The sequence below is a fragment of the Lagopus muta genome, chromosome 5 (assembly GCF_023343835.1).
Source record: "Lagopus muta isolate bLagMut1 chromosome 5, bLagMut1 primary, whole genome shotgun sequence".
NCBI lineage: Eukaryota > Metazoa > Chordata > Aves > Galliformes > Phasianidae > Lagopus > Lagopus muta.
The window spans coordinates 55,619,284-55,645,075 of NC_064437.1; the positions used below are offsets into that span (position 1 = coordinate 55,619,284).

A 25,792-nucleotide genomic window follows, 5' to 3' on the forward strand; every position below is an offset into this window, starting at 1 on the left:
ATTTAACACTCAAGATAATTAGCTGTGGGGAGAAAGCTGGGAGAGAGGGTAAGAAAGAAGCGGTGAATTTTCCATCATCTGAGGGACAAAGCAACAGGAAATTCAAATTCTACTTTAATCGCAAAGAGGTAAATAAAGCAGGAAATGTTGATGCAATCCTCTGACCTGCATTGTACAGAAGAAGAACATGTGGTTGAAGGCCCATGTCAGCCCTACAAAAGCCATGAGAATCTCTCTCCTTAGAGATTAATAAGGGTGCCTGGGTACTGCTGCCACAAAGGCACATACAATGTGCAATGCCAGTGCAGATTTACTAACTCTGCAAGCACAGAGGCAGCAGAATGTGCTGTATGCTATTTTCAGCTTTTGTTATTGCTTTTATAGTGAGTGAGGGAAAAAGCATACTAGAAGCACTTTGGGACCTTGGTTCTATATATCTACCTTGGATGAAGATGCCAGTACAAAGCTGCTGACAATTTGCATGAAATGGCAATAAACCTGCAGCTAAGTCACAGCAGTAATCACAAAATGGTTCCTATATTTCAATGTTGGTACATCAAAGATCTAAGAATTAGCGTCTCTTCCTCTGACTTGCAGTTTTCTTGTGTGGAGGACTATTTAGAGGCATTTTCAGACCCTTCTCTTCCTCCTTTCCCAGTCAGAATTCCTCCTTGATTGTTTTGATATAAATCCATAGGGAATACAAACCTCTGTGTTGTTCCCAAACCACCAGACGTAAGTAAGTGTTCCCACTTGACTTGGCCACAGTACTGCCGTGGCATTGACCTCCTTGTTCTTCGTGGTGACAAATGGAAGAGATAAATGAACATGTTCCAAGGGACCTGCAGAGACAGATACAAGGTGTGAGTCATCCCTCCCTGTGAAATACCAACTTGGGATAGAGGGGACATGAGGGGAGACCCACTGGTTTGAGGAAATAGTGTCCTAAATCGCCACAGGGCATGACATTTATCACACCTGTACCAGTGCTGAAATCCTGTGTTCTTTATTGCATGGATGTCAAATATCCAGGAACAGTATATACCACTTAAATAATAGAAGCAGAGCCCAGATATGTGAACAGGGTCTTCATTAAGAAGACATAAGAATGTGCAGGACAAATGGCTTCAGTTGACATGGAACATCTCTGTTGATGCAAATTATTATGATTTGGTGAACTTCAGTAATACTGTATCTATTCATACTGGATGAAATTCTGTCTGACCACAGTTTTTCACTGACTGCTTTCATTTTGTTACCCTATACTCCCTCTTTTCCACAATAAACTATTTTATTTTTTAATATAAACAGAACATAATTCATTTGACAAGTGACATTATGCCCAGGGTTACATATTTCTCATCTTTTGGAGACAGATGGGCCTTTGTTATTGCATCTTGTCCTCTAGATTATTTTTTAAAACGTGTTCTGACTGTTCACTTAGAGAACAAAGCAATTGTTCTAAAACTGACATAGGAAAAAAAAAGAAGACTTCCCAGGTGATATGGGGACATGGGTTTCTAAAACAAGTAAAATTCATTTCCTACATCTGTGAGCTTCTAAGTGATGAGAAGTGGAGACCACAGCCTGAGAGGGTCGACTGCATTGTCCATGTGAATATTTTGCTAAAGGATCTTTTATATTTTAGGAGAGGATTTTTCTGAAAACATCACATGCGTAATATCACTTAGAACCTGGCTTTCCAAGAGAAACACTGAACATTTTAGAGCAAGCATCCCCTGACCCTGTATCACACACATGCAGAGAGGCATGAAAAAATTCACCTAAACTAGACTGTATAAGCAATGCCAGTATAAACAAGAACCACTCCTTCTGATTCATTACTAAAATGCAGATTTCTTTGTGGTATAGACTCAGCCACTGATTAACCTAACGCAGCCCCCTCATGTGGAACTAACCAAAGACTGCTATAGACACAGATGTGTGGCTCATTTTTCCTTCAATAATCAGCAGTCCCTTTTATAAATTCTTAAGAAGCTGGAATTTCATCCTTCTGATTTTAATGGAATTTCCCTGCTCAGGTATATTTCTGTGACCTACAAGACACTAAGAACTGAGAAATGGCAGCTTCCCAAGCTGAATATTTTGCAGCTCTGATATCCTTTGGGATGTTTGCCAAATGCCAGGTACCACCAGCACAGACCTCTAAAGGAATACATTCCCTCACACCTGATATGGTGACAGTTGTGACAGTGACAATGACACCTATGTAAAATCTAGTTCACTCCAAAATAACTACACAGTTGCTCTGAATACAGCTAAAAAGACCACATTGCAGAGGACACCCAACCCCTCCTCAGACCTGTGCCATGTGCTGGCTTAGAAAGAATGTGAAAGAATGGCTCTGACAAGCCAATGCTGCCTCAGCATTTCTCTTCAAATAGATGATGGGTCGAAGCGGCTGAAATGCTGAACTATTATCTGGCCAGCAGATGGGGATAGCTCATTCTGGATGGGCTCTTAACTGCTAGGAGTCTGCACCCTTCCAGGTAAGTTTGTAGAGACTTATTTCAGTGTGTATACCTTATACAAAGTACAGTCCATGCACAACAAAATACTCCTGCCTCACAATACAATAATAATAACAATACAATACAATAATGCCTTACAAGACTTCCAAGAGGCCAGATTCATGCTTATGCACCCCAAGCTAAATAAAGTAGCCTTGCTCACTAGAGAGCTGAGAGGCAAAGCTAGCATTTCCATAGATTCAGAAGCTTTTGTAGATCTGGGCATTAGGCTTTATGAGGGCTTTATGAATTTATTGTACAACTCTGCCTTCAGCAAATCTATTGCTAGTCTGAATGGCACCATACTCTGTTTGTAATCTGCTCTGAGGTCCCTAATTCTTCACAGACAGAGGAAGGTGAAACACATCTTTCAGGCTGTGGCTTCTCTGGAGGTCAGACACCTATAATCTAGGCCTGACTGCAATGATAATGCAGTGACATACTGAAGTCACATATTGACTTTATCTAAACACAACTCAGAAATATATATTTATCAGCTGCTTAGTAGCATTAAGACATCTGGATATTGCTTCTTAATTGTACTGTTAAAACAAATTCTTAAAAAACAAAACAATTCTTAAGCTTTCTATGGCTCAAGAAAATGAATTAAATTAGCTACAACCCAGAAAGCCAGTGCGAGTAAGGGTGAGGTCCTCCCTGTCTTCTTCTTCTATCTTGTGGTTGCACAACAGAGTGGTTATTGTTATAGGGGCTCGTTACTGTGCAGATAGGCTGAGCGTATGCAAAGGTCCCCATGGACCTTTGTTGTCAAACAGCAAACAATTACCAACCCTGTTCATAGAAGGCTGTCAGAACCTCTTGTGAAATATCAACTGCCAAAACACTGCTCCATTTGTTTCCAGTGACCTTTTACACAGACTGGGAAAAAAAAAAAAAAAAAAGATGACCACAGCTCGTGTTGAGGTGACTTTCATAACCAGCAGCAGAAGGAGGAGGATTGCTGCATCCTGCATCTCCTCTGCTAAGCACCCAAGCACAAGCAAGAAGGCAAACTACAGTGTGACTCCAGAACCTCTCCTCTGCAGACAAGGGCACTCTCCACTGGACCAAACCCGTGCTTCCTCAGTTGCTGAAGAAATTATGTGAAAGCATATAAAAATCTGCTCTAAGCAGAGTTCCTTTTCTATCATACAGTGATTCTCAAAACCATGCAACAAAACCAACCAACCAAAAAAACAGTAGCTATCTAAAAGCTGAGACCTTACCTTGCCTCGCCAGTGCTTCAAAGCAGAAGTAATTCAGGATAAATATATAAATAAAGAACCAAAGCTTGATAACAATCTGATTTATCAGCAGAGTTCTTTTTTGCAAGATAGATAGGAGTTTTTCAAACACACAACACTGCTGAAGGACTCTGTGACACAAAAGTTTATGGCAGACCAGTATCAGGTAAGGGAATCATAAATGGTACATGATGCTCATGTCTTTTTCAAGGAAGAAGTTCAGTGAAGGATTTGTTACTGTTCCCATCATGCCCCCACATACACCTGCTGTCTCCTACACCTACAAATCCCACTGGTCCCATCTGCTGATACGACTGTGCACCATTAGAGAACTGCCCTCTTCCCCTAAAGGTGCACCTGATTTCATGCTAAGTGAAGTAACTCCAAAACCAGAGTCACAGAATGTGGAATGTGCTGAATTATCTAGGCAATATGTGGAATTACTTTAGTAGAGGCTAAGTAGTATTTCTATACGCATAACATAAAATAAAAATAACTAAGTTTAAAATATTTTTTTTCTTCAGTAAATCTGTCACATAGATATACAGCCTAGAAAAGTAATTAACAAAACCCAACAAAAATAACAAAATAAACAAAAAAAAGAAAATAATTACACAATGTAAAACAAATTATGACCCCAAACAAAATCCAGAGATACTACAAAGTTTCACTAACGGTCAAACATTTTGGATTCTCAGGCATGTGCAAGAATAAAGATGAAAGAACACATTGCTGGTTTTATACAAGGACTGAGATACATTTCAGATGTAAATCAGAGAGAGCCAACATATAAAAAGTTTGAAAAGAATAGCAAAAGAGCAATGTGAAGATAACATTTTTTCTTGTTATACTCTTTTAACACCAGGATTTTGGTTCCTATGACAACAGAAAGACTGAAATGCACAAGTTTCCATCCCAAATGTGTCTGCATTTCATTAAAGGGCAAAACACTGTACGAAGTGAAAGTCAAGGTTTTTAAAAGTGAATAAAAGATGTCTTTATTTTTCTGGCACTGTAAACATGCCAACCACAGTGCATTTCAGAAAGGGAAAGATAATACTCTGAGCTGTCTCAGATTGGACCACCCAAAGTTAGAGGTTAAACACGGTTCAAAAAAACAAACTGCTATTCCTTGTGTCTCCTCTCATTCTGAAGTCCTCCATTGGAGGTCAAACTCTCACCATCTCCCATCACTTCATCCTCTCACATACAAAGTCCAAGCATCATCTCTCAGAGCAAGTGATAATTTTTTCTAGGAATGACAGAAGCTAACAATGAGTATGAACATACATACATGTTACGTGCAGGTAGAGGACAGCATTGTCAGATCCCAGGCTATTTTCCACCAGCACGGTCACTCGGAATATGCCCACGTTCTGGTAGGTGTGTTTGATCCCATCTTCTGTTGAGCTGAGATTGGCATATGAAACAGCGGTGCCGTCACCAAAATCCACCTGAATGAGGGATCTTTGGAGATCTCCCTGTGGTGACAGAAAAAAGAAAGGGTCAGAATATACTTTTTTTTTCTTTTCTTTTTTCTGAAAGAGACTTGTTGGAACATCAGTCCACAGCCTCTGATGTCAGCAGGAGTACTGGTGGGAGCTACAGAAAATGACTGTGAGAGACTGAATCAGTGGAGTGATGTAGACAGATCATCCAGAGCATATTCACATTCCTGATGTTAGCAGAGGTCACTTCATCAACTTACACAGCAGACACTGGAGAGAAAGCGATCCTTCTTCAGGTTAACTCAGCTGCATTATTAAAGGTGAAGTATTACAGAAGGTGTATGCTGTAGCCTTGCATTCCTGCTTGTCAGGAAAGATGGGCATTATTTGTAAACATTCCAGCTCCTTTCTCCAGGTTTCCTTATTGTGAAGAGCAGTGTTGTAGTGGGAGTGACACTCAGCAAGCACTAAGGATGTGGGTAACTGTCTCAGGAGTCTTTGGAACAAATCACATTATGCGTTTTGCATTTTAAATCATAAAAACTAAATAAACAAAACAGTGTAAGAAGGAACTTTGAGAAGTCCTCAGGGAAGGGTCAACTCTATCTAAGCAGCAGGGTGTTAAAAGAACCTTTTCAGTCTTACATGATAACAACCAGTTACAGGAGCTTACAACTTGTTCAGCGGCCTGATTTGAAGTGAGCCTGATTTGTATTTATTTCAGAATAGCTACCAACACCACTGACACTAAGTGGCACCCTTTGTGACTGCCTCAGAAGAGGAGAGCTAATGAATTGACAAGGCTGATTAAACTCTTCTCCTCCTGCCTAGAGATAATCCTATCAGAGTGGGTTTGTAGCGCAACTCAGACTGCCACTCTTTGACATTATTCTCCTGGGCTGCTAATCTACCAGGTTTCAGAGCTGTTAAAATAAATTACAATAAGTAAATAAATAAAATCCACAGCTGGGGGTAAAAATTTAAACCAAAGCCAAGGATATCAGATATCTGTGTTATTCATGCCTCTTTAACGCAAACCAATCCTAAAACAGATTTTAATCTTCTGCTCTTGAAACTGAATTCCAGTCTGCTGCATGTGATTTTGTCAAATGCCAAAGCCACACAGTCCTCAAAGATATATAAAACCCAAAAGAGGAGGGTGATGTCATTACTTCATTCTGCTTTCCAGACAAAAAGCAAGTTTCTGATTTTTTGTTTACAAGCTAGTTTATCAGACAGAGAAGTAAGCCTCAACTGTATACAAAACAAACAAACAAACAAAAGAAAAGCTCCCCAAAAAACGAAAGATAACCCATGTCTTATATGTTAGAAACACAAGATTTTCTGATATCACAAGGCAGTGATATGCGTCTGATAAGGGCAGCTTTTCATGATCAAATACAGCCTACATTGCCCTGTATAGCAACTATGGCTGCCTCATACCCCCTGTCCTTCAGGTGAGATGTAGAATCTTGTCTCAATTTAAAGCATTCTTTCTCCTTTTGGGAGTGCCTCTCAGAGGCTCTGCATGATGCCTACATGGGGTATGTCCCAGCTTCCTGTTGCTATGCAGCAGCTTACAACCAGGCTGATCCCGAGGCAGCTGCCACTGTCTGCAAGAATGTCACTAAAATAATAGCTGACGACAGTCCATAAAACTGGCTGAAAATGCTCTTAATTTACTTTGGTTTCCTTCTTTCCTTACCACTCTGAGATAGAAACAGTCCTCTGGATGCCCAGCTAGAAGAAAAGGTACCCATGTAAATGGTTGGCATCGGGCAGGTATTCACATCAGAAAGGGAAATGTGTGAGTGTGAGAGAACTGGAACAGAATCATTCCCATTCCTCATGTTCCTTCTGTCTTTTTATCACTTGTTGTGAAGACAGAAATGGTGGAAGCATGGCTGAATGGGAAGTGGGGGCAGCCGAGCCCTACTTCAGGATAGCAAGAGAGATAAATTGTTCCAGACACTCTGTTTTCAGAGGTTAAAGTGGTACTCATTACACTGCCCTGGCACCCTGCTGGAAGCTCAGTTGCTTCCAAAGGGGTGAGACAAAAATAACTGTATTGTTCTGCTCTGGAGTATCGCAGACTGAATGTGTAGAGACAAAGGCATCCCCTGACAAAAGCATGTGCCTGGAGCTTCCTAGAGATACCCCACGCCATTTCTCCCCAAGTTGTGAAGGTACGGACAGTAAAGTCCCTAAGTGACACAAGTTATATGAAAGAGGATGTGCAAAGTTACAAACAAGATGGAATCATAGAAACATAAAGGCGGGAAAAGGTCTCTAAGATCACCAAATCAAACCATCAACTCATCATCACTATGCCCACCAAAACATGTCCCTCAGTGCCACATCTACCACTGTTCTGTGGTATTTTGACTTCAAGCCAGCATGCAGAGCCAACATGTTTGACATGAGCCAACATGTACCAAATAGGATTTGCCTCCACAGACAAAGGTGAGCATACATCAGTTTTCTGAAGAACCCTTGAAAGGTCTTCCAGTTCCTCTATGCCCATCATTGCTAGGGTTTTAATTTTTTTTTTCCTTTTTTTTTTTCTTTCTTTCTTTTTTTTTTTTTTTTTTTAACTGTAAAGAGATGACACATTCAAAAATTATTCAGCAAAGCCATACTGCTGGGACAAAAGCAGTCTGCATGATTAAAACCACACTGCCATAGTGACCCCGCTGGCTTTATCATATCTGAATATATTTGAGGTCAGGCAGTTGAGATATATTCCAGGACAAGGTATCTTCCTCTGCATATTTGAAGTAGCAGAGAAGATGAAAAGTGCGATACCACATTAGAACAGCTCTGTTTCAGCAAGAGACAAAATTCATGTTCTAACAGACTTTTCTTCTCATCTTCATTTTTCTCTATAGCCATGAAACCTGTAGTGTCTACAGGTGCTGCCAGGGAAGGGAGCCATTTCCAACATATGCAGGATTTAGATCTCAAGTTTTCTTCCAAATTCCCCTGGGAGAAAAGATGCTGACAGAGACATCTGAAAATTTAATTGGAGAAGAACTTGAGCTGCTATTCCCACAGCCTCTTTCATTTGTCTTAGCTTTTTCTGTTTTGTTTTAAAGCCCTTTGAACTGGAAAAGCACTTTCTTTTCGGTAAGACCCAGGCTATAACACTTCTCTGAAAATGCCACGTTTTGAAAGGCTGACATTTAAAATTCTATCTTAGGAAAGGAGAGAAAAAAAGTCAGAAAAACAAAGAGATTGTGATTTTGTCTATTTTTCATATGTTTTATCTGTGCCAGGAAAGAGTATGGGCAGAATAAACCAGAAGACAAAGTAGGAAAGCCAAAATCAAAACATTTCCTTACAACCTGCACCTGATCTACATCAACCCCAGCTCCAGAGAGCCATTTGCATGTGGCTGATTTTCCAAGAGAGGATCTGTTTTGCAACAATTTGATGCCTATACATACATCTTGCTAAAAATCTCTCTTTTTACTTTTTTTTTTCTGGCTTCTCCTCAGCATTTTGACAAGTCCAGCACTACATGAGAGGGGTTTCTGAAGCTTTTAGCCCGATTAAGGTAGACACAAAAGCTACTGTGTTATTTCTGCCGTCACAGCAAAGCACTTGGATGCAGTCATTGCCGAGCTGTCTTTGGGCATCCACTCTAGCCTTCAATGGAAGAGGTCTTTAATGCCAGTGCTCTTAGGCACTGAGGAAAAATTTGACAAGATGGCTGCTTGCGGTGATATCTGTGCATTCAGTGCCTCATTCACACATTCACACATTCAGTGCATCAATCACACTATGCTAGGCAACCACAATTATAATAGTTGGAAAAATAAAAGTACTTTTAGTGGATGGATTTTTTTTACCAAGTATTGGGTAAAATATAAAATATTTTGTTTATAACACATTGCAATATGCACAAAGTTGGGTATATCTGAAGACTGCACATTTGATAAAGCTTTCAGTTCAGCCAAAGACATACGTGTATACTGAAATTCAAGCATATGAGTATTCCTTTTAGCCAGAGAAGAACACCTGGGAATTAAAAACAATTTTTCCCAAGGCCCATCTTAAGCCTTCTTCCCATACACCATGAGATGCTAAACTATAAATTGGAAATTTACTGTCTTCTAAGGGATTTTCTCATTAAATGCCTACAGAATTTCTAAGCATAAACAGAACACTCTCCATTCCCCAAACCAAAATACACACTTTTCCTGTATCTTGCCAAAACAATAGAGCATTCATAAGACACAGATGTTTCCAACAAACTCCATGAAGCTTCCTGCCTGGGGATATGCCAAGAAACTGACTATATACTTCACAACAATATTGTTACATTTTGATTACTTTCACAGAGTCTTGGTATTTCAGTGTATCTGAGGTTGGGGCTCATTCAAACTCATCACAAACACTCTATCTGAATTTTGCCCAGGAGGTTCTAATCATGAATTTTCCTTATTAACTTACAGTCTTTGTATATAAATTGAAGTATTAAAACAATGGAACACAGTTCAAGGTTTTTAATTTTGTTTCCCATGTTTCAAATTTAATTTTTAAGTCTTCAATTATGCATCAAATTGTGACTCCTTCCTTACAGATGTTGAAAATGAATTTAATTATCCTCTGCAAGAGACAGACACCACTGTTGAACTGTCTTCACGAATTAATGTTTTAGAAATCTGTTTTGTGCTTCCTTGAGAGCAACCTTTTATACACTGTGACATTTTCCTGTCACCATTAGAAAACATCCATCAAACATTTCCATTGCAACCGATTATCTGTACGTGGGATAATTTTTGACTTTGTCTGTTTAAGGCATACACTTATTTTAAAAAGATACTTATGTTCAACTTGGTCAAATACAGAAAATCACATTTTCTTTTCAAATTCCCACTTATGAAGAGATGCTCTTTAACTTTAATAGCAGAAACTGATTAAAAATGTGTCTTTTATAAGGCTGGGTACATGTACTTCTTTTTCTACACAGTAAATTGTACTAATTGAATGCTTCATTATGACTGCCAGTTCTGCCAACACAATTCATCTATGAACTTTTTCTACAGGACTAGATCTGTGCTCCACAGGAATTAGAATTACGCCAAATAATTCAACTTAAGCAACTGGAGGTGCATTAGAAGACTGTAGCACTGTGTCATCATGAAGGAAAGGTCAACTTTTATACATTTTCATGGAATTTTAGCAGAGGATTAAAAAAATGCATGAAAGGCTTTGATTTCACCTAACAATCTTGTCATCGTCAGTAACAGAGAAAATGCAATTATAATTCAGATGACAGTGGTATGGAAGAGGGGATGTACTGATCTTTGGCTGTGTGCTATTAAGAGGAATGTGTTGGTGTTAGAAAGATAAACAGCCATGATTCACAATGTGTGTTTAAAGTTAGGATAAAGGTTTCAGATTTTCATAATCTTTACTAACTTGTGATATCAAAGAGGGAACACAGTAGGACACTGAAAAACCTGTGCTTTCATGTACTACTAACTTCGCATCTTTAATTTTAAGTACAGCAACAACAAAACAATCCTAACACTAAGCTTACCTCCAGAGATTTCAGCTGAGTTGAATTCTGAATTACACCAGGCCACAGCACCATGGAGGGAAATGTTCATAGCACTGTTCCTTTGTCAGCAGGGTCCCCTGAGCTCATTAAATGCACCCAGGCACAATGTTCGTTGGGTAACCACTTATTGAAAGTCATTACAGAAAGCCACTGTGGTCTACATGAAATTCAGGGCTTTATTTTTATATTCACTTAGCACAGGAGATTTCTTTGGCCTTATAAGCATTCAGCATAAATATGAATAGCCTGGAAGACATGAGGTAGTAAGCGAAGTTCTATTTTCAAATGAAGGAAAAAGCAAAAAGGTTAAGTTTCTTACTTAAGGTCACACAGAAATAGCTCAGAGAGCACTTCAGGAATGAGTTCAGATTGCCTGAATTTCAGTCCATGGCTAAAACTGTAAGAACTAAAGAGTTTTCCCCGCATATCAACCTAATCAAAACATCATATAGCAGAAGAAAGTAGTCAAATGCAAGCCAGTGGAGTGACTTTGGCAAGTGAGAGGTGAAGCAGATCTGGAATGTCAAAGACTTTTGGCTGTCAATTTATCAGGATAAAAAATAAATTAGAGTAGGCAGTTTCTCCATGAATTATCTGTAATGAAACAGCCAAAGCCCTGAACCATTCTGCCCTGAATGTCTTTACCAACCTTTTCTTCAGCAAAGACATATGAGCAAACAGATAAAACAAGTTTGAAAGCCATTGTGCTGAACAGAGTTGTTCTGGAAGCTGCTGCTTCTAGTGTCTCTGCTGAAACAGTGCAGCAAGAAACACAAATGTCTGATGTTCATACCAATAAGTGAAATATAGAAATAACAACTAGGTTTATGACAGGAAAGAGATCTTCATGACCATGTGATGGGGAAGACATGCAGAAATAACACTTGCTTAACAAAATTCCTCTATTTTCTACAGCAGAGCAGGAAAATATGTCAGGGATGTTGGGTTTAAGAGTTTGACTGGAAAAAATGTCTTTGCAGCATTTTATTTGAGTGGATTTTTTTAAATTATTGTTATTTCTTTTTCTTGTGGAAAAATTAAGCAAGGATTAAGGTTATGTAGGATGAGAAGCAACTCTAGATGAGTGCTATGGGTGAAAGGCACCAACCTGATCTTTATCCGTGTACAGAGCATAAAGAGGCCAGAGCAGGACAAAGGATTAACCTTTAAAGTGACATCATTTTGAGGCAATGGGAAATCGCCTTTAAAGCACCGCTGGTTTTCTCCCATTCTGCCAGTTAGTGACAGACTGTGACTATTCTGCTTTGCTCAATGGAAATTTAAGAACAAAATTATCAGCATAACTATGGTGCTCTGCTTATTAAATACTTCCACAACATTTTGTACAATGAAATACACGCTAATTATAAAAGGAAGCACTGATGCATTCTGACTGCTTCCATACAGTAAGATTTTCACAATGATTGTATGTAGTCTAATATGTGAACTAACCTGGAGGAACTTTCCATATCTGACACTCTGTCATGATTAGAATGACAGTCTGCAGTCCCAGCCTTGAGCATCACTGCAGACATAAGGGTACTCTACAAGAAACCCCTGTGTTGTGAATCCTGCCTGACTCCCACAGCTTAGTGGAAACATCAGTTTTCACTGCCACAATTTTACTCCTCTCTCAGATATCCCCTTCTTCTTCATAAATGTAGTGATTTTTCAGGGCTTCCAGTGAGCCTGCATCTAAAGTCTGAATCTCTTTTCAGACCCAGGTAGGATCCAAAAAGAAAATAATACTTCCTATCTCAAGCTGTGGTTCACCAGCTTCTTATCTTTTACTTGCTTGTCACAGAATCATGGAATGCTTTGGGTTGGAAGGGACCTTAAACACCATCCAGTTCCAACACCCCACCATGGGCAGGGAAACTTCCCACTAGACTAGATTGGTCAAAGTCCCAACCAGCCTGGCCTTGAACACTTCCAGGGGTGGTGCATCCATAGCTTCTCTATGCCAGGGCCTCACCAGTCTCACAGTAAAGAATACCTTCCTCATGTCTAATCTAAATCTCTCCTCTTTTAGTTTAAAACTGTTAAGTGGAACATAAGCTTGAACAAAGTGATTTGGGAGGCTGTTTTTTTTGGAACAGCTCTGCAGATCTGAAGGCTTCAAACAAGCCACCTCAGAAGGATACAAGAGATGCCAAGATGAAAACATAACATAAGCAAAGGTTTACATTTGTTTGTTTTATATCCTGAAAAATGTTGATTGTAACAAAAGTCAAAGAGTCCCTACCAGCATCAAGCACTAAAAATATTGGCCATTACTGCAGGGGGTTGAATACGACAGAATTTCTCCATATGACCTTGGGAATTATACACATGCACATACAGGAATATCTAGCCTTTTTCAGCACGCCTGATGCCTTCTTTTCAGCAACAGTGGGTGACACAGACTGGCTGGATGGTAAACATCCTAGATTATACTGTGGTGTACACTGGCACAAGGCACAACTCAACAGAAAATGGCTTGTATCTTGTATCTTGTTTGTAAAGGAAGGAAAGTTTCACAGGCGTTGGCCGAAACAAAGTCCACACTAATCAAGCTAAGCAAACTCCAGTGATCCCTTCCAGCTTCAGCAGTTCTGCAACTATGTGAATTTGATACCTGCTCTATGACAGGATGGTTGTTCTTTTACTGAGTTGTTTAACTTTCCTGGTGAGTGGTGTGATTTTTTTACTGAAATAGTTTATTTGAGAAATAATTTAGTGTATATAAAAATGCGTTCCTATGACTATAATTTATTCTCTCACATCATATAAGCACTTAACTGGACAAACTTTCATCTTTGTTGAATATTTCTTTTGTTGTAACATCAGCCCAAACATCACTGTCAGATTAGGTCAAATTCACCTCCAAAATTCTGCAAATTCTATACGTTGACAAATCTAGGAGCAGAAGGTCGGGATTCATCTGGCAGGGAAGTAATTACCAAGGCTGCAGGCTGATCAATACTTTTCAATGCTGAGAGCAATTCCTAAACTCCTCCTTATGAAATATCCCCCCAAACGGGTCCCCTTTAGATTTCCACTGCAGCTGACTCACTTATCAAAATATGCTTTACATACTTCGTGATGCACAGCATGCATCCAAACTCCGATGAAAACTGAAACAGTGTTATCAGAAAAGATCGTGACCAACTGAAAACACAGTACAATTCACAACAGATTTGTGTGTAACAGAGTGTCAAGGACACTCTTACAAGATATGCGAGTTCAAACACTCAAAGCAGGAAATTTGTTCTGAGTTTCCCAACGCGTGAGTTACTGCATCTCCCCCTATTGGTATAATTCCTTGACAGATCTGTGATTGATGTCTTAGGTTACCCATCTCTTTCTCCCAATCTGTTGTAAGACTTTTCTGAGAATAGAAAGGCAGCAATAAACACTTCTGGAGGGAGAATATAAAAACACCTTTCTTGGTTGCTTATATGCTTTTTGAAATAAAGTCTGAAAGCTTTGAATCTCATTTTGTACTTCTTTTCTTCATCTTTAAACACAGAAATCAATAATGTATCCTGGTCAAAGTATATGTTCAAACTGCTATGATGGCATCTGCAGTAGCTATGTTGTATGAGTTTAACTACTATAATGGAGACCACCTTTTGGAGAAAATGAACATTCCAGTTGTAGAACTGCTTAAGGTTAGATACGATTTATTACATTATTGTCTTTGCAGATCAGGACACTTGTTTGCTGGGAAAATATCAGTAGTAGAATGCAAAAACCCCAACGTGTCCCTACAAAACTCAGCACCAGAGGTCATCCTCATTTCTCTATCCTCACTACTAATGACATGTGGTATGGTGAGGGTCAGAAGTAATTTCCATGAATACTCTAAAGCTCTAAAAGGATATGCATTATCCCCCAGTGCAAAAGCACAGTTGTTTTAGGATTTATTGTCCAATTGCACGTGACAAAGGGTAGAAGTTTAAAGAAATCAAACTGGATTAGGGAAAAAGATATAATAATTACTTTGTAGGAGTTATCATTTAGGAGCCTACAATTATCACAGATAAGGAAGTGGTAAGCAGAGAAAACAGGTGGAAAAAAAAACTTTTTTTCTAGAGACTCATAAATGGAAAGAGGAGTACTGTGGCGTAATAAATTACGTTAGAGATATAACAGGAACACAGATTCCAGTTAGAGACTGAGTCAGCTTCGCATCTGCAATCAATTTCAGACTCAGTGCTGATGACATCTTGAGATTTTACCCCCAGGCACTTAACCAGTATGCAGAGAGTCATAAAATCCTTTGATGGAAGGGATCCTTAAAAGTTATCTAGTTCAACTTCTCTGCAATGAAGAGGGACACCTACAGCTAGGTGTTCTCAGAGCCTGGTCCAGTCGGACCTGAATGTCTCCAAGAGTGGAGATACCAACTCTTTGGCCAACCTGCGCCAGTGCCTCACCAGCATTATTGTAAAAATGTTTTTTCCTTATATCTAGTATCTTCGACAGATACATAAGGGAGCTGTTTTTGTCCTATACTCTATTCACCTGTCCACCACTTTAAAACTTTGGTTAGCATGACTCAGACTGAAATACACCCATAGAGCCTACCTCTTCCAGTTGCACCAGAAAAGTGACATTGTGTCCTTGCTCAGCTGTCAGTTTGCCATCAGAGGTTATTATGCGAAGACCCTGGGGAGCTTTGCCAGGACATTGCTGTGGTTTTGCTGTGTACTGCTCTCTCACACCATCCGTGCAGTTATTAGAAACAACTTTTCGGTACCTGCAAAGGTAAAGAGAGAAACTGTACAAGATTCTGACAGGGAGCACAACAGGGTTAACTAGGAACAGGGGTACATTTCTGAGGTTTCTTTAGACTAAGGAGATTGGAAGAAAGCAGATTCTCAAATACGCTTTATGATTTTCCTCAGCCAAGTATTCCTCACATACCTAATGTGTAAGCAGTTAATAATGTTGTTAGTGACAGGTAATATTTAGCACAGCTGTATACCACATACTACATATATTGCATAAAACATAGAATTCTATGACAATGTAGGTTATAAGTTAGATAATCATAAAGTTATAAATAAATAATATACATATATAGTATAATTGTATTATATTATTACACTTTTAGGCAGTTAAACAGATTTTCTCATGTCTCAAAACCATTCCTTTGTCATCAGCAGTGAAACAATTCTACAGATATAAGCCTCCAGAACTTACAGTAATGATAAAGTGGAAGAGGACGACAAATTATGCCTATATTTGAATGTACAGAATTCCAAAACATCTTAGATTCTTTTGTTTCAGTCATTTGCATGAGAAATGCAGTTTGAAGTCAGTCTTTTAATACAAAATGCATCTTTTATTGATGTTCGAGAGAGCCGAAGAACAATCAGCATTTGGACTAACTGCCCATATATTACTTCTTTGTACATATATATCAGTTTTATCTCTTTCCTCTAATTTATTTCCCACCCTTTCTGGCTCATGTGATCCCGAATGATTTTAACAGGATTGCTTTCAGAGATTTAGTGGTCTGGCCTTTGCCTTACATTTTCCACTCAAGTTTCTTTAAGACATCATTTTTCATAGAAAGTTCTGGACCATATGTGATGGTGATCTGGAGGGCATTACTGTGCACCCCAGAAAATTCAATAATGAAGAAGTCCCAAGGACTTCACCCAGCTTTGAGTCGGTAAATGCTGTCATCATTGGGTTGAAGTTCACTGTGAAGTGTCTGCTCTGGCTAAAATGCTGTCTAGTGCACCACTTACCCAGTGCTGTTGAGATAACTCTGTCCAAGGCTGCAGTCTTTTGACAAGGAAGATGGATTATACCAAAATGCTGGTAAACACTGCCCGTTGCTGTGGCGTTCATATCCATAATCACTGTTTGAACATTAAAAGAGAGTTACACACAAACATTTAAAAAAGAAAAAAGAAGAATTAACACAGGTATTAGCTCACACTGTCTGCTATTGATACAAGTTGTGATTTTCCTCAGCATGTTTACTAGAGTTTCTGATTTTTTTAATGATGGAATAACAGATTCTTCATCTTGCTTTAGCTTTTGTTATGCATAAAGTTACCCTGCATACATCCCAGCACAAAAAAGTAGAACTAGATCATTACGATTCTTCCAGGCAGTTCATGAGCTACTGCTTTATCTGTTCTCTCTAGGCAGTCCAACAGTGTTTCTCTAGCTCATCTCTAAACCAAAATATGATAAAGACCAGAGATCTTCACCTATTTCAACCACTGCTGTCACAGTTACCTCTTAGAAAACTGAAGTGCTAAACAGTTTGATATATTTGAAAACCATGTTATACAAGCTGCAGAGGAAAACCCACGCTCTGAAGGAGCAGAGTGAAGGTACAGAAGGTATTTGGTAATTTCTGTTTTGGTTTGGAAGTGGAAATGTTGAAAAAAAAAAAAAAAAAAAGAAAAGAAAAAAGAAAAGTTTTAGAAACAATAAATCAAAATGGAATCTTTTACTCCAATTTGGGTTTAGCTATGACTAGGTTTGATTCAGTTTCACAAAAAATAAGCAACATTTCCAACTGTTTTTTGCTTTCAGATAAATGCACAATAAATAATGTTCAATTATAAAACCTGTTTATCCAGTATTCTGTTTGCGTGGTTAGTTTTCTAGTCATTCAGTAATGAGGACTGTTTGGACAGAAAATCATTCATTCCTTTTACTGAGCTTTCTCCATACAGTATAACTGAGAAGCTAATGGGTCACCGTTTCTAAGAATTGCCATCCAGAGGTTCACAGACACCATTCCAAAATTCCAGTTGCCATATGACCTTTAATCTTAGAATGGTACTTCTTAGCTTTAGTAACTTTGTATCAAGTAGTCAAATGTTGAAACAAAACAGGCTTAGAATATTCTTAGATTATATGATTAAAGGCTTACATTTGGATACATAAAGAAGAACGAAGGAAAACAGGAGACCAAAACCCTCAATAATATGGATGCAGCCAGTGGAATCCCTGTCCTGGCTCCTCTAAGAACTGGTCAAAAGACAACCATCAGGCCAAGGTGGGGTGGAGGCTCAACAGATAGACAACTGGAGAGGCGCTGCTAAGACTGCCTCACAGACTGAGCTGGGTTACTGCACACGGAGGAATGGGATTCATTATGCCATGCTAAGGAACAGCATTTGTGGATTGTACAAAAGTTATTAGGGGATGTGATGCGGAAGAACCAAATGCAGAGAAAGGGAAGGAAAAAATTGTACAAAATAAGGAGAAAAAAGAACAGGCTGTGTGTACGCAGAATGTTTCTTTCTTTTTTTTTTTCTTTTTTTTTTTTTTTCCATTCCCTTTGTAGCATGCCCTGTCTTCTTCACTTCTAACTATTTTCCTTTCTGTTCTGTGTGCACATGTGTGTGGAGATCTAAGTGTTTAAGTGTTAGCAACTAGAGTTAGAACATGGCTCGCAGGGAACTGAATCTATAGAATATCCTGAGTTGGAAGGGATTCTCAAAGATCAAGTCCGACTCCTGGCTCCATGCTGTTTCCTGGGGCACTATCACTGTGACCAGAGAGCAGAGCTCACTGCTGCCACTCCGCTCACTGAGAGGAACAGTGGGCTACCAGAACGCCTCCCCTCAGCCTCCTCCGCTCTGAGCTGAACCCAAGGATCTCAGCCACTCATAAGGTGGACATGGAGAGGGCTTTTATCACAATTTTTTTACCCACGCTTGTAACTTTTCAAGAAAATAAATGTTTCAATGTAATCTAAAAACAGCAATTTAAAAGATGACATTAACAACAACAGCAACAAAACAACTAATGCTACACATCACGTGGAAAAACTAAATACAATGAACTGCACAACTGCTCCATAAGAACATTTTGGCAGCTGTGCTGCTTGGGATAGCTACAAGTAATTGAGAACATGCTCTAGGAAACAGCAATGAACCAGATGACCTAAATGGGTCTTTTCCTCAGTTTTTGTGATTGAATTTTCATGAATCTATTTACTCAGATGCTAGTGATTGAATGTTGCTTAATTGCTTTGGAAGCATTAGACAGCGTATTCTCCCATTGCCATGCAGTCCTCTAATCATCCTTGTTGGATTAAAAACACTATGGCTGTAGAAACACTTTATAATGAAGAATAACACCACTCTGATTTGCTTACAGAAAACAAATATTTACACACAAGTGGGACTCCTGGATTTTTGTAATTCATTTGTCAACACTTTGCAGCACTGTATTTCTAAGTTATCTTGTATCACTCTAATTAAAAAGGCTGTAACACTCTACACACACAGTGTTATGTAATCAGGTGAAAACAAAACAGAGCAGTGAGATCTGCTGCAGGGGGGATCAGTATCTGTAGTTCAACTTAATACAGCAGTAACCATCTGTGATCTCTTACTATACACATCTATACTCATGCTCTAATTTTGTTTCCTGTTAGAACTCACAAATCTGGGCAACAGAAGTTTGACTTCACTAGGTTTGACTACGCATGGATTTCTCAAACTCAAGAGAACGAAATGATAGGATTTTCCACAGCAAAAATAGTTCTAAGCACAGAAGTTTCACAGTGTCATTTTCAGGCTTGCAAATCGTCTGGCTCATTAAGGCCCTACAGAAATGTAATCCCAGAAAATGACATGAATTGTTGTACCGTATCTCTCTACAGATGCACCAGCCCCCCGTTCACCTCCACAGTCTTGGAATTTAATGAATTCCTTGGCTACAGGCTGGTGCATGCAGAACACTGATGCTGACAACAAATTGCTGCCTACAATTTGGCACAACAGGCTTTGCAGCAATCAACAAGCATTAGCATCAATTGGATTGCCATAGCAAGAGCAAGTATAGCAAAATATGGAAACAGGAAAGGCATCAGCTCTAGCCTGCAATCAGCTAGCCAAGTCACTGCCAGGTACCTGGGAATTGGAATTTGCATATATTGATGGTATTTTCTGCCTGCTTGAAAAGAACTCAGGTGAAATAGATAATGTACTTATCAAAATAAGAACAGAACATTTAACAGCAGGGCTTGTTTTATCAGCATGAAGCAGTCTACTATCTGTCTCTCACTGACAATGGTTTAAAATATAGACCACTTTTACTGGTTTAAACAGGAATTGTATTTGCGTATTCACTTATTTCTTCTATTTACAAGTCCTCCTTTGCAATTAAAGACAGACTGAATCCAGAAGTTCTATAACCCTGCTCCAAACTCATGGTAAATTCCCTGATTTTGTGTTTGTGTACAAGTAAAGATCAAAGAAAAGAAATCCCTTTTGGAGGTCTTTTGCTTGAAAACACATGTGACAAACTTATTGTAATGGAAGAACTGTAAATCTACATGATATTATTGAAATCCCACTGCTTTAAGATAAGAAAGTAAGTCAGAAAAGTTTCTGAGACTGCAGAGATGACTTATAACATGAGAACAGGATTTCCTTAATTTTAACAGCTTCACCTTAAGGTCAACCATGCCGGCAACAGTAAACATTACCCATAGTTTTACATTCTCTGCTCTGCAAACTTTTCAGACCTTAAGTAGGTTGGAATCAAGGTACCTATGTTTAAAGTCACCTTTGATCTGTAGTTTCCAAAAGGTCCTCTAGAAATAATTAACCGTGGCCACAGATAGTAATGTCTTACTATCATTTTACTAACTTAATATTTTCTAATACTAAACTATGGTATAAGAACAGATTTCTGTTTAAGAGAGTTCTACTTGCTTCACAGTATTCCAAGGACTCGAGCTGGGATTTGTCTAAGAGAAGGATGGATTTAGCAACACTTTGAATGATGGATCTAGGAAGGCATATGATTATAACTGCACCAGTGTTCAGAAGTACAGGTCATTCCAGTTTATCTTAACAGAATATAAAACCCCCAAGTGTCCTCCAGTAAATCTGTGCCTTGTAGATATCTAGAACCCTACGGATGCAGAGATACATCTCAGACTTGAATCTGTATTTTCGACGACCATTCAAAATGAACTAAAATGAATTCAAAATCACTATTTGTCAGCTAACTATGCCCTCTTGAATGATAAAACAGATTTAATTAACTTTAGGATGCAAATATATGTTCTTTTCAGAACTGACATTTGCATGACTGCATGAATCAATGAGTGCTAACACATGAAGCCAACACAGTCTGATCACATTCAGCATCTGCGTTCTGCCTCAACGCAGTTTATCAAGACAGTTTCTCATGGCAGAGGACTATGGTGTTTTAGCATAAGAATTAAACCTAGCAGGCAGGTCTGTAATTTAAAGCCTATCCGATAAAAAAAAAAGCCAGACAGATCCTCACCAATATCATCAGTGAGATAAATATGCCTGACTCTCAATTGCACTAAGGCTCCTTTGCACCTTTTTAGCTATCTGAGGTCACTAGCAGCAGCATAAACAGACTGCTGCTCCCCTTGAAGGCATGAGATTTAGGAACACGGATAGGAGAAGTGCTCAGTATTAATGGCAATGGGTTCAGAGGGAGGACTGGCAGAGCAACACTTCACTCAAAGTTTCTATTAAAGGACATGGGAGACAGGTAGCTGAAGAATGAGCATCACTGAAGATTTCCGTCCATGTCTGGAAGGTGTTTCTACCAAAGAGATATTGCTGTAATAACATCCAAACAGCAGGAAGGAACACAATGGAAGGAAAACAGCTAAATTAATGCTTTAATAACATACAAGTAACGGTGTCATCCATTTACCCAAATCAATTAAATGAAGAACAATCTCGTTTCCAGGCTGTTGCTAGGACAGAATTGTTGAGGGTTCCTGAACACCTATTCCTGAAGCACCATTGCCCTCTGGCTGTGAGCTGCAGCCCATGCAGGGAGCAGTACGTGTTTGGATCGAGGCCACAGGAAGAGACATCTTCTGTCAGAAGAGCTCAGATTCCCGAGGCTGGAGAATCTATAGTCATTTCTAATGCCACTCAGTTTTGTTGCTGTGTAAAGCAATAAACAAATGTGCCCTTTTCTCTGAGAAAGAACCACAATGGACTGAATACAAATTTGAAAAGAACCTTGAACTCGTGATATTGTTAGGAGAAAAAAACAAACACAAAACAACAGACAATCTAAGTCTTTTATGACTGGCTTTTTTCTACACTCTGAACTGATAAAACAACACACAGATCTAACAGCAATGATGCTCTTTGTTTGTTTGTTGTAACTTTCTCATATACATATGATTGATTTTACTCCAAGCTCTGACAAGCTTAGGTAATAAAATGTTCTCTTTACAATTTCAGTGTCCAAACTACACTGAATGGGGCAGGGATTGTTGTCTTCTTTCATTCTGTATACAAACCCGTATCCTGCAACCATTACTATTAATGCAAAAAGCTGTCCAGATTACGTTAAGATTGTAAATCCAAGTGCAGCCAGTACAGGGGCTTCTCCCTACCTGAAGGATATGAGTTCCCTTAAACCAACTTCAATTCAGAGCCCTGATCAGCTTAAAAAAAAAAAAGCATTCAAAAGCACCATGGAACCATTCTCATAAATGAGAATGAGAAAAGAGCTGCTGCTTCTTGCAGGAAACCCCCTCCAGAGGACATCCTTTCACAGCAAGGCTTTATTGACTGGTATTCCTCCAAATTTCCCTTCAGCCCAGCTTATGCAGGGTGCTACTGCAGTAAAGCCTAGTGAAGAGTTCAATGAGGCATGCACTGAACACTATGGCACAGAAGCAGAGCTTTGACTTTGTTAACACAGTGAATCTGGGCTGAGAAATTCAGTCAAGCCAGCAGAACTCTTTTTTTGCCATTTATTTCCTCCCCTGTCTTCTCTTCTCTGTGGCTTTTCCAACATTCTGTGGAAAAATCTTCATAAGACCACATTCCTGACTGCATTAAGTAGATAAACAGGTGATGACTATTTGTGGTAAATATTTGTGAACTGGATGTTTTATTCTTTTTCCTCAGAGGCAGTGGAGAAGGAAGCTGAAATGGATAAAGTCAAAATCCAGATCTGAGGACTACATGAATAACAGGAGCTCAGAGTATTGGGGAGGATCATGATATACTACTCTAAAACAGAAGTGGTTTCACCAGGAGGAGGAATAACCTCTTAGGTCAGAAAGGCTTTTTAGCAGTCTGCTCAGCTCAGAGATTTGCAGTACTTTTAAGGATATTTTTCTCAGTCTACTTCTAACAAGAGGATTTCAAAATTCTCCCCATTCCAACAGATCCAAAGGGTCTCATGAGTCTACGTGACCTGTCTGTCACACACCCCTAGCCATCCAAGTATCCTCAAGTTCTTTTACAGCGCAGCAGACCTTTTGCAGAAAGTTTCCTCTAGGTGCATGTAAAAGAAATAAATGCCTGTTTCCCCCCAGCAAGTATCACTGTGGTATTTTTGTTCTGCTACTAGCAACAAGCCTTTATAGCAGCAAATCACTCAATCAGTTTCAAAGAAATAAAAACATATGTTCTCAGAGTGCGAAGTTCTGCAATGAAAGCAGAGGTTTATCAGAAGTGTTTCATGACTGTGAAGCACTTATGAGTTTAAGGGGCTTAACCACTAACAGACTGACAATGCATTAGTCAGACTTCCAGAAACTGAGTATGGGGGTTGGTGACTCTGCCAACCCCTGTATTCTGGTAAGGTATGAAGCACATCATTTTAGGTAATCTCACACTATTCGTGTGCCCATTGCTCACCAGTCAAAGTCTGCATCCGTGCATACACATGGCTCTGAAGTCATACCCCCAGCATATTTTCCTTGCATGCATTTCTTCTCTGACTTGCGCTTCCTGTAGATCCTTTTTGCTCCCATGATGCAAGCTTCTCCCTGGAAACAAAACCAAAAATATATTTCTCTTACACCCACTAGGCTGTTTGTAACACCCATTTTTTCCAAGACTGTGCAATATTAAGGGCTATGACTCAAGGGACGAGGATGGAAAGTCAAATACCATGTCAGTACAGGGGAGCTAAGTTATGGAAGCTTTAACTGAAATAAAGCCACTTTTCCAATACACACCAAGAAATGATCTGGGGTTACCTATGAATCAGATTCAATTCTGAATTTGTTCCAAGCCCAATGAGTATTTGAGTCAGACTCGTTTCTTGTTTATAGATTAAGTTTCACAGCAACTGAAAACAGAGCCTGATCCCTCCACTCCAAGATAGAGTAGGTCTGTTCCGTTAGTTTAATCACTTTGGCAATGATTTTATTCAGTAGAAATTAGTAATATGTATACACCTAAATATTTTCGACACTTTCTGAGTTCATTTTGTCCAGGGTTTGATTTGTAACATACTGGATGTTAACACTTCCTTGTTCTCTCACTATTTTGAACACCCTGCTACACATTTATATCTAGGGAATGTGGCAAAGTCCTGTGAATTCAAAGGAAAGCAAAGCAAAAGTCAAAAGTCCACAGCCACCTTCCTAAAAATAGTTCTGCAAGGTCCAAAGCCAACATCTTCAAAGATATACTGCAAAATTCTTAGCATTTTTGCTTATGCAATCACAAGAAAGTAAAGAATAAAAAAAAGTGGGGTCTCGCTTGTTACATTTTGTGATGTTAAGATCACTATGGGAAAAATAAACTTTTCAGACCTTTGATTTGCCCAAGAAAAGAGAAAGGCCCAAATGGCACCTGGTGTAAAATCCTGTGAATTCTTGAATCTCAACATCTAAGTCATATTTGGTATTTTTAGTGTGACATTGTGCCTTGTGTGAGCAGCCAATCTGAGTCAAGCTACTTTCATTTCATATCCATTATTAAATTCTTGCCCAGCAAGACAACATTTGATGATACAAATGGGTGTACCTCTTTAGATTGCAGTGAAGACTGTGGTGTTTAAATGACCACAGAATTTTGTTATTTTGTTCTAACCTGATTGAACACAGGCTGCCACGCCAAACTTAGTAGAACTTGTAAGATGCCCCCTACCCACAGGAATGAGCACATTGACTCATGGGACACCTGAGTGATAATTTCAAGAATCATGCAGTCCTGCATCACGTGTGCCAGGAACAGGACACAGGGGGGGCAACAGAACAGTAGATAAACTGTCTGGTTCCTGCAGCAGACGTATCACAGCTGAGAGAGACAGAGCAATACGAAAATGAGTGAATAAGACATGAGAGTGAGAGGGCAGAACCTGGGGAAATAAGCGTGAGAGAGCTAGAAGGGTCAAAAGTCTCTGAGACACAAGAGGAACAGAAGAGAAAAGAGGTAAGGATGAGAGAACTGCTTGTGAATTCTAAGAGAAGGATTTCAGGCCTATTTCAGCAGCAGCAATTCTGCTGCAGCTGCATCCGCCTGCTGGAAGGTAAGACTCTTAGCTAATTGCCTGCACAGAACCTCAAACCTCTGCTCCTTTTATAACACAGAGTCTTACTCATTAATTACAGAACAAGCTAAGACACTGTTCATCCTTCAGGGCTCATAGGGTGCAATCTGCAGCCAACACATCTACGTTAAGAGAAAAATAAAACATCCAGTAAAGGATAATCAGGCTAACAGAAAAACACCTCAGCCTCTCTGCTGATTCTTAACTGTAGGATCATTAGCTGCCTCAGGTCAGATCCCAGCCTCCCTGCTTCTCACCTGGCTGTGGAGTTGCCAAGTCCAGTAGTCCTCTTCTGTACATCTCCGATCAAAAATGGACTTGTAATCAATTTTCACCAGCTGCCACTCTGAGCGGTGACTGAAATGTCCAAACACTCTACAGAATACAGCAGAAAGTGCATACAGTAAAAGGTAACGCCACGTGGAGATTATTTTCTAGCAGAGATTAATTGCTGCAGGATTCTCAGTCCTATTAGTTTTCACTTCCCTGACACAGTGGAAGTGAGACTTAGACTCCTAAGTACCTATAAACCTTCTACAATGCACACAGCTTTTATTCTGTGAATTAATAATCCTCCCGGTAGCGCCACTGTGCAAATTGACCAGAGAAGACCTGACATGGGGATGGAAATAGTTATACCTACAAGAGTTTGTTATCTTTAATTATGAGCTTTGGGAATCATTTCCACAAGAATTAAAATCAGAACCTGAAGGTATTGTT

The 25,792-nt window shown here is 39.3% G+C and overlaps 1 protein-coding gene across 3 annotated transcripts in view; it reads right to left on the reverse strand.

Annotated features, from left to right (window-relative positions):
• LOC125693376 (VPS10 domain-containing receptor SorCS1-like) overlaps positions 1–25,792 on the reverse strand; it is a 272,191-nt gene that overhangs the window by 26,842 nt on the left and 219,557 nt on the right. For all 3 annotated transcript variants that reach the window (XM_048945241.1, XM_048945240.1, XM_048945239.1), the window contains exons 15-20: positions 25,330–25,447; positions 23,428–23,558; positions 16,537–16,650; positions 15,365–15,536; positions 5,070–5,256; positions 709–842 (exon numbers count right to left, since the gene is read on the reverse strand). In XM_048945241.1, the coding sequence (XP_048801198.1) occupies positions 709–842; positions 5,070–5,256; positions 15,365–15,536; positions 16,537–16,650; positions 23,428–23,558; positions 25,330–25,447 (856 nt within the window). The remainder of the gene's footprint in view (positions 1–708; positions 843–5,069; positions 5,257–15,364; positions 15,537–16,536; positions 16,651–23,427; positions 23,559–25,329; positions 25,448–25,792) is intronic.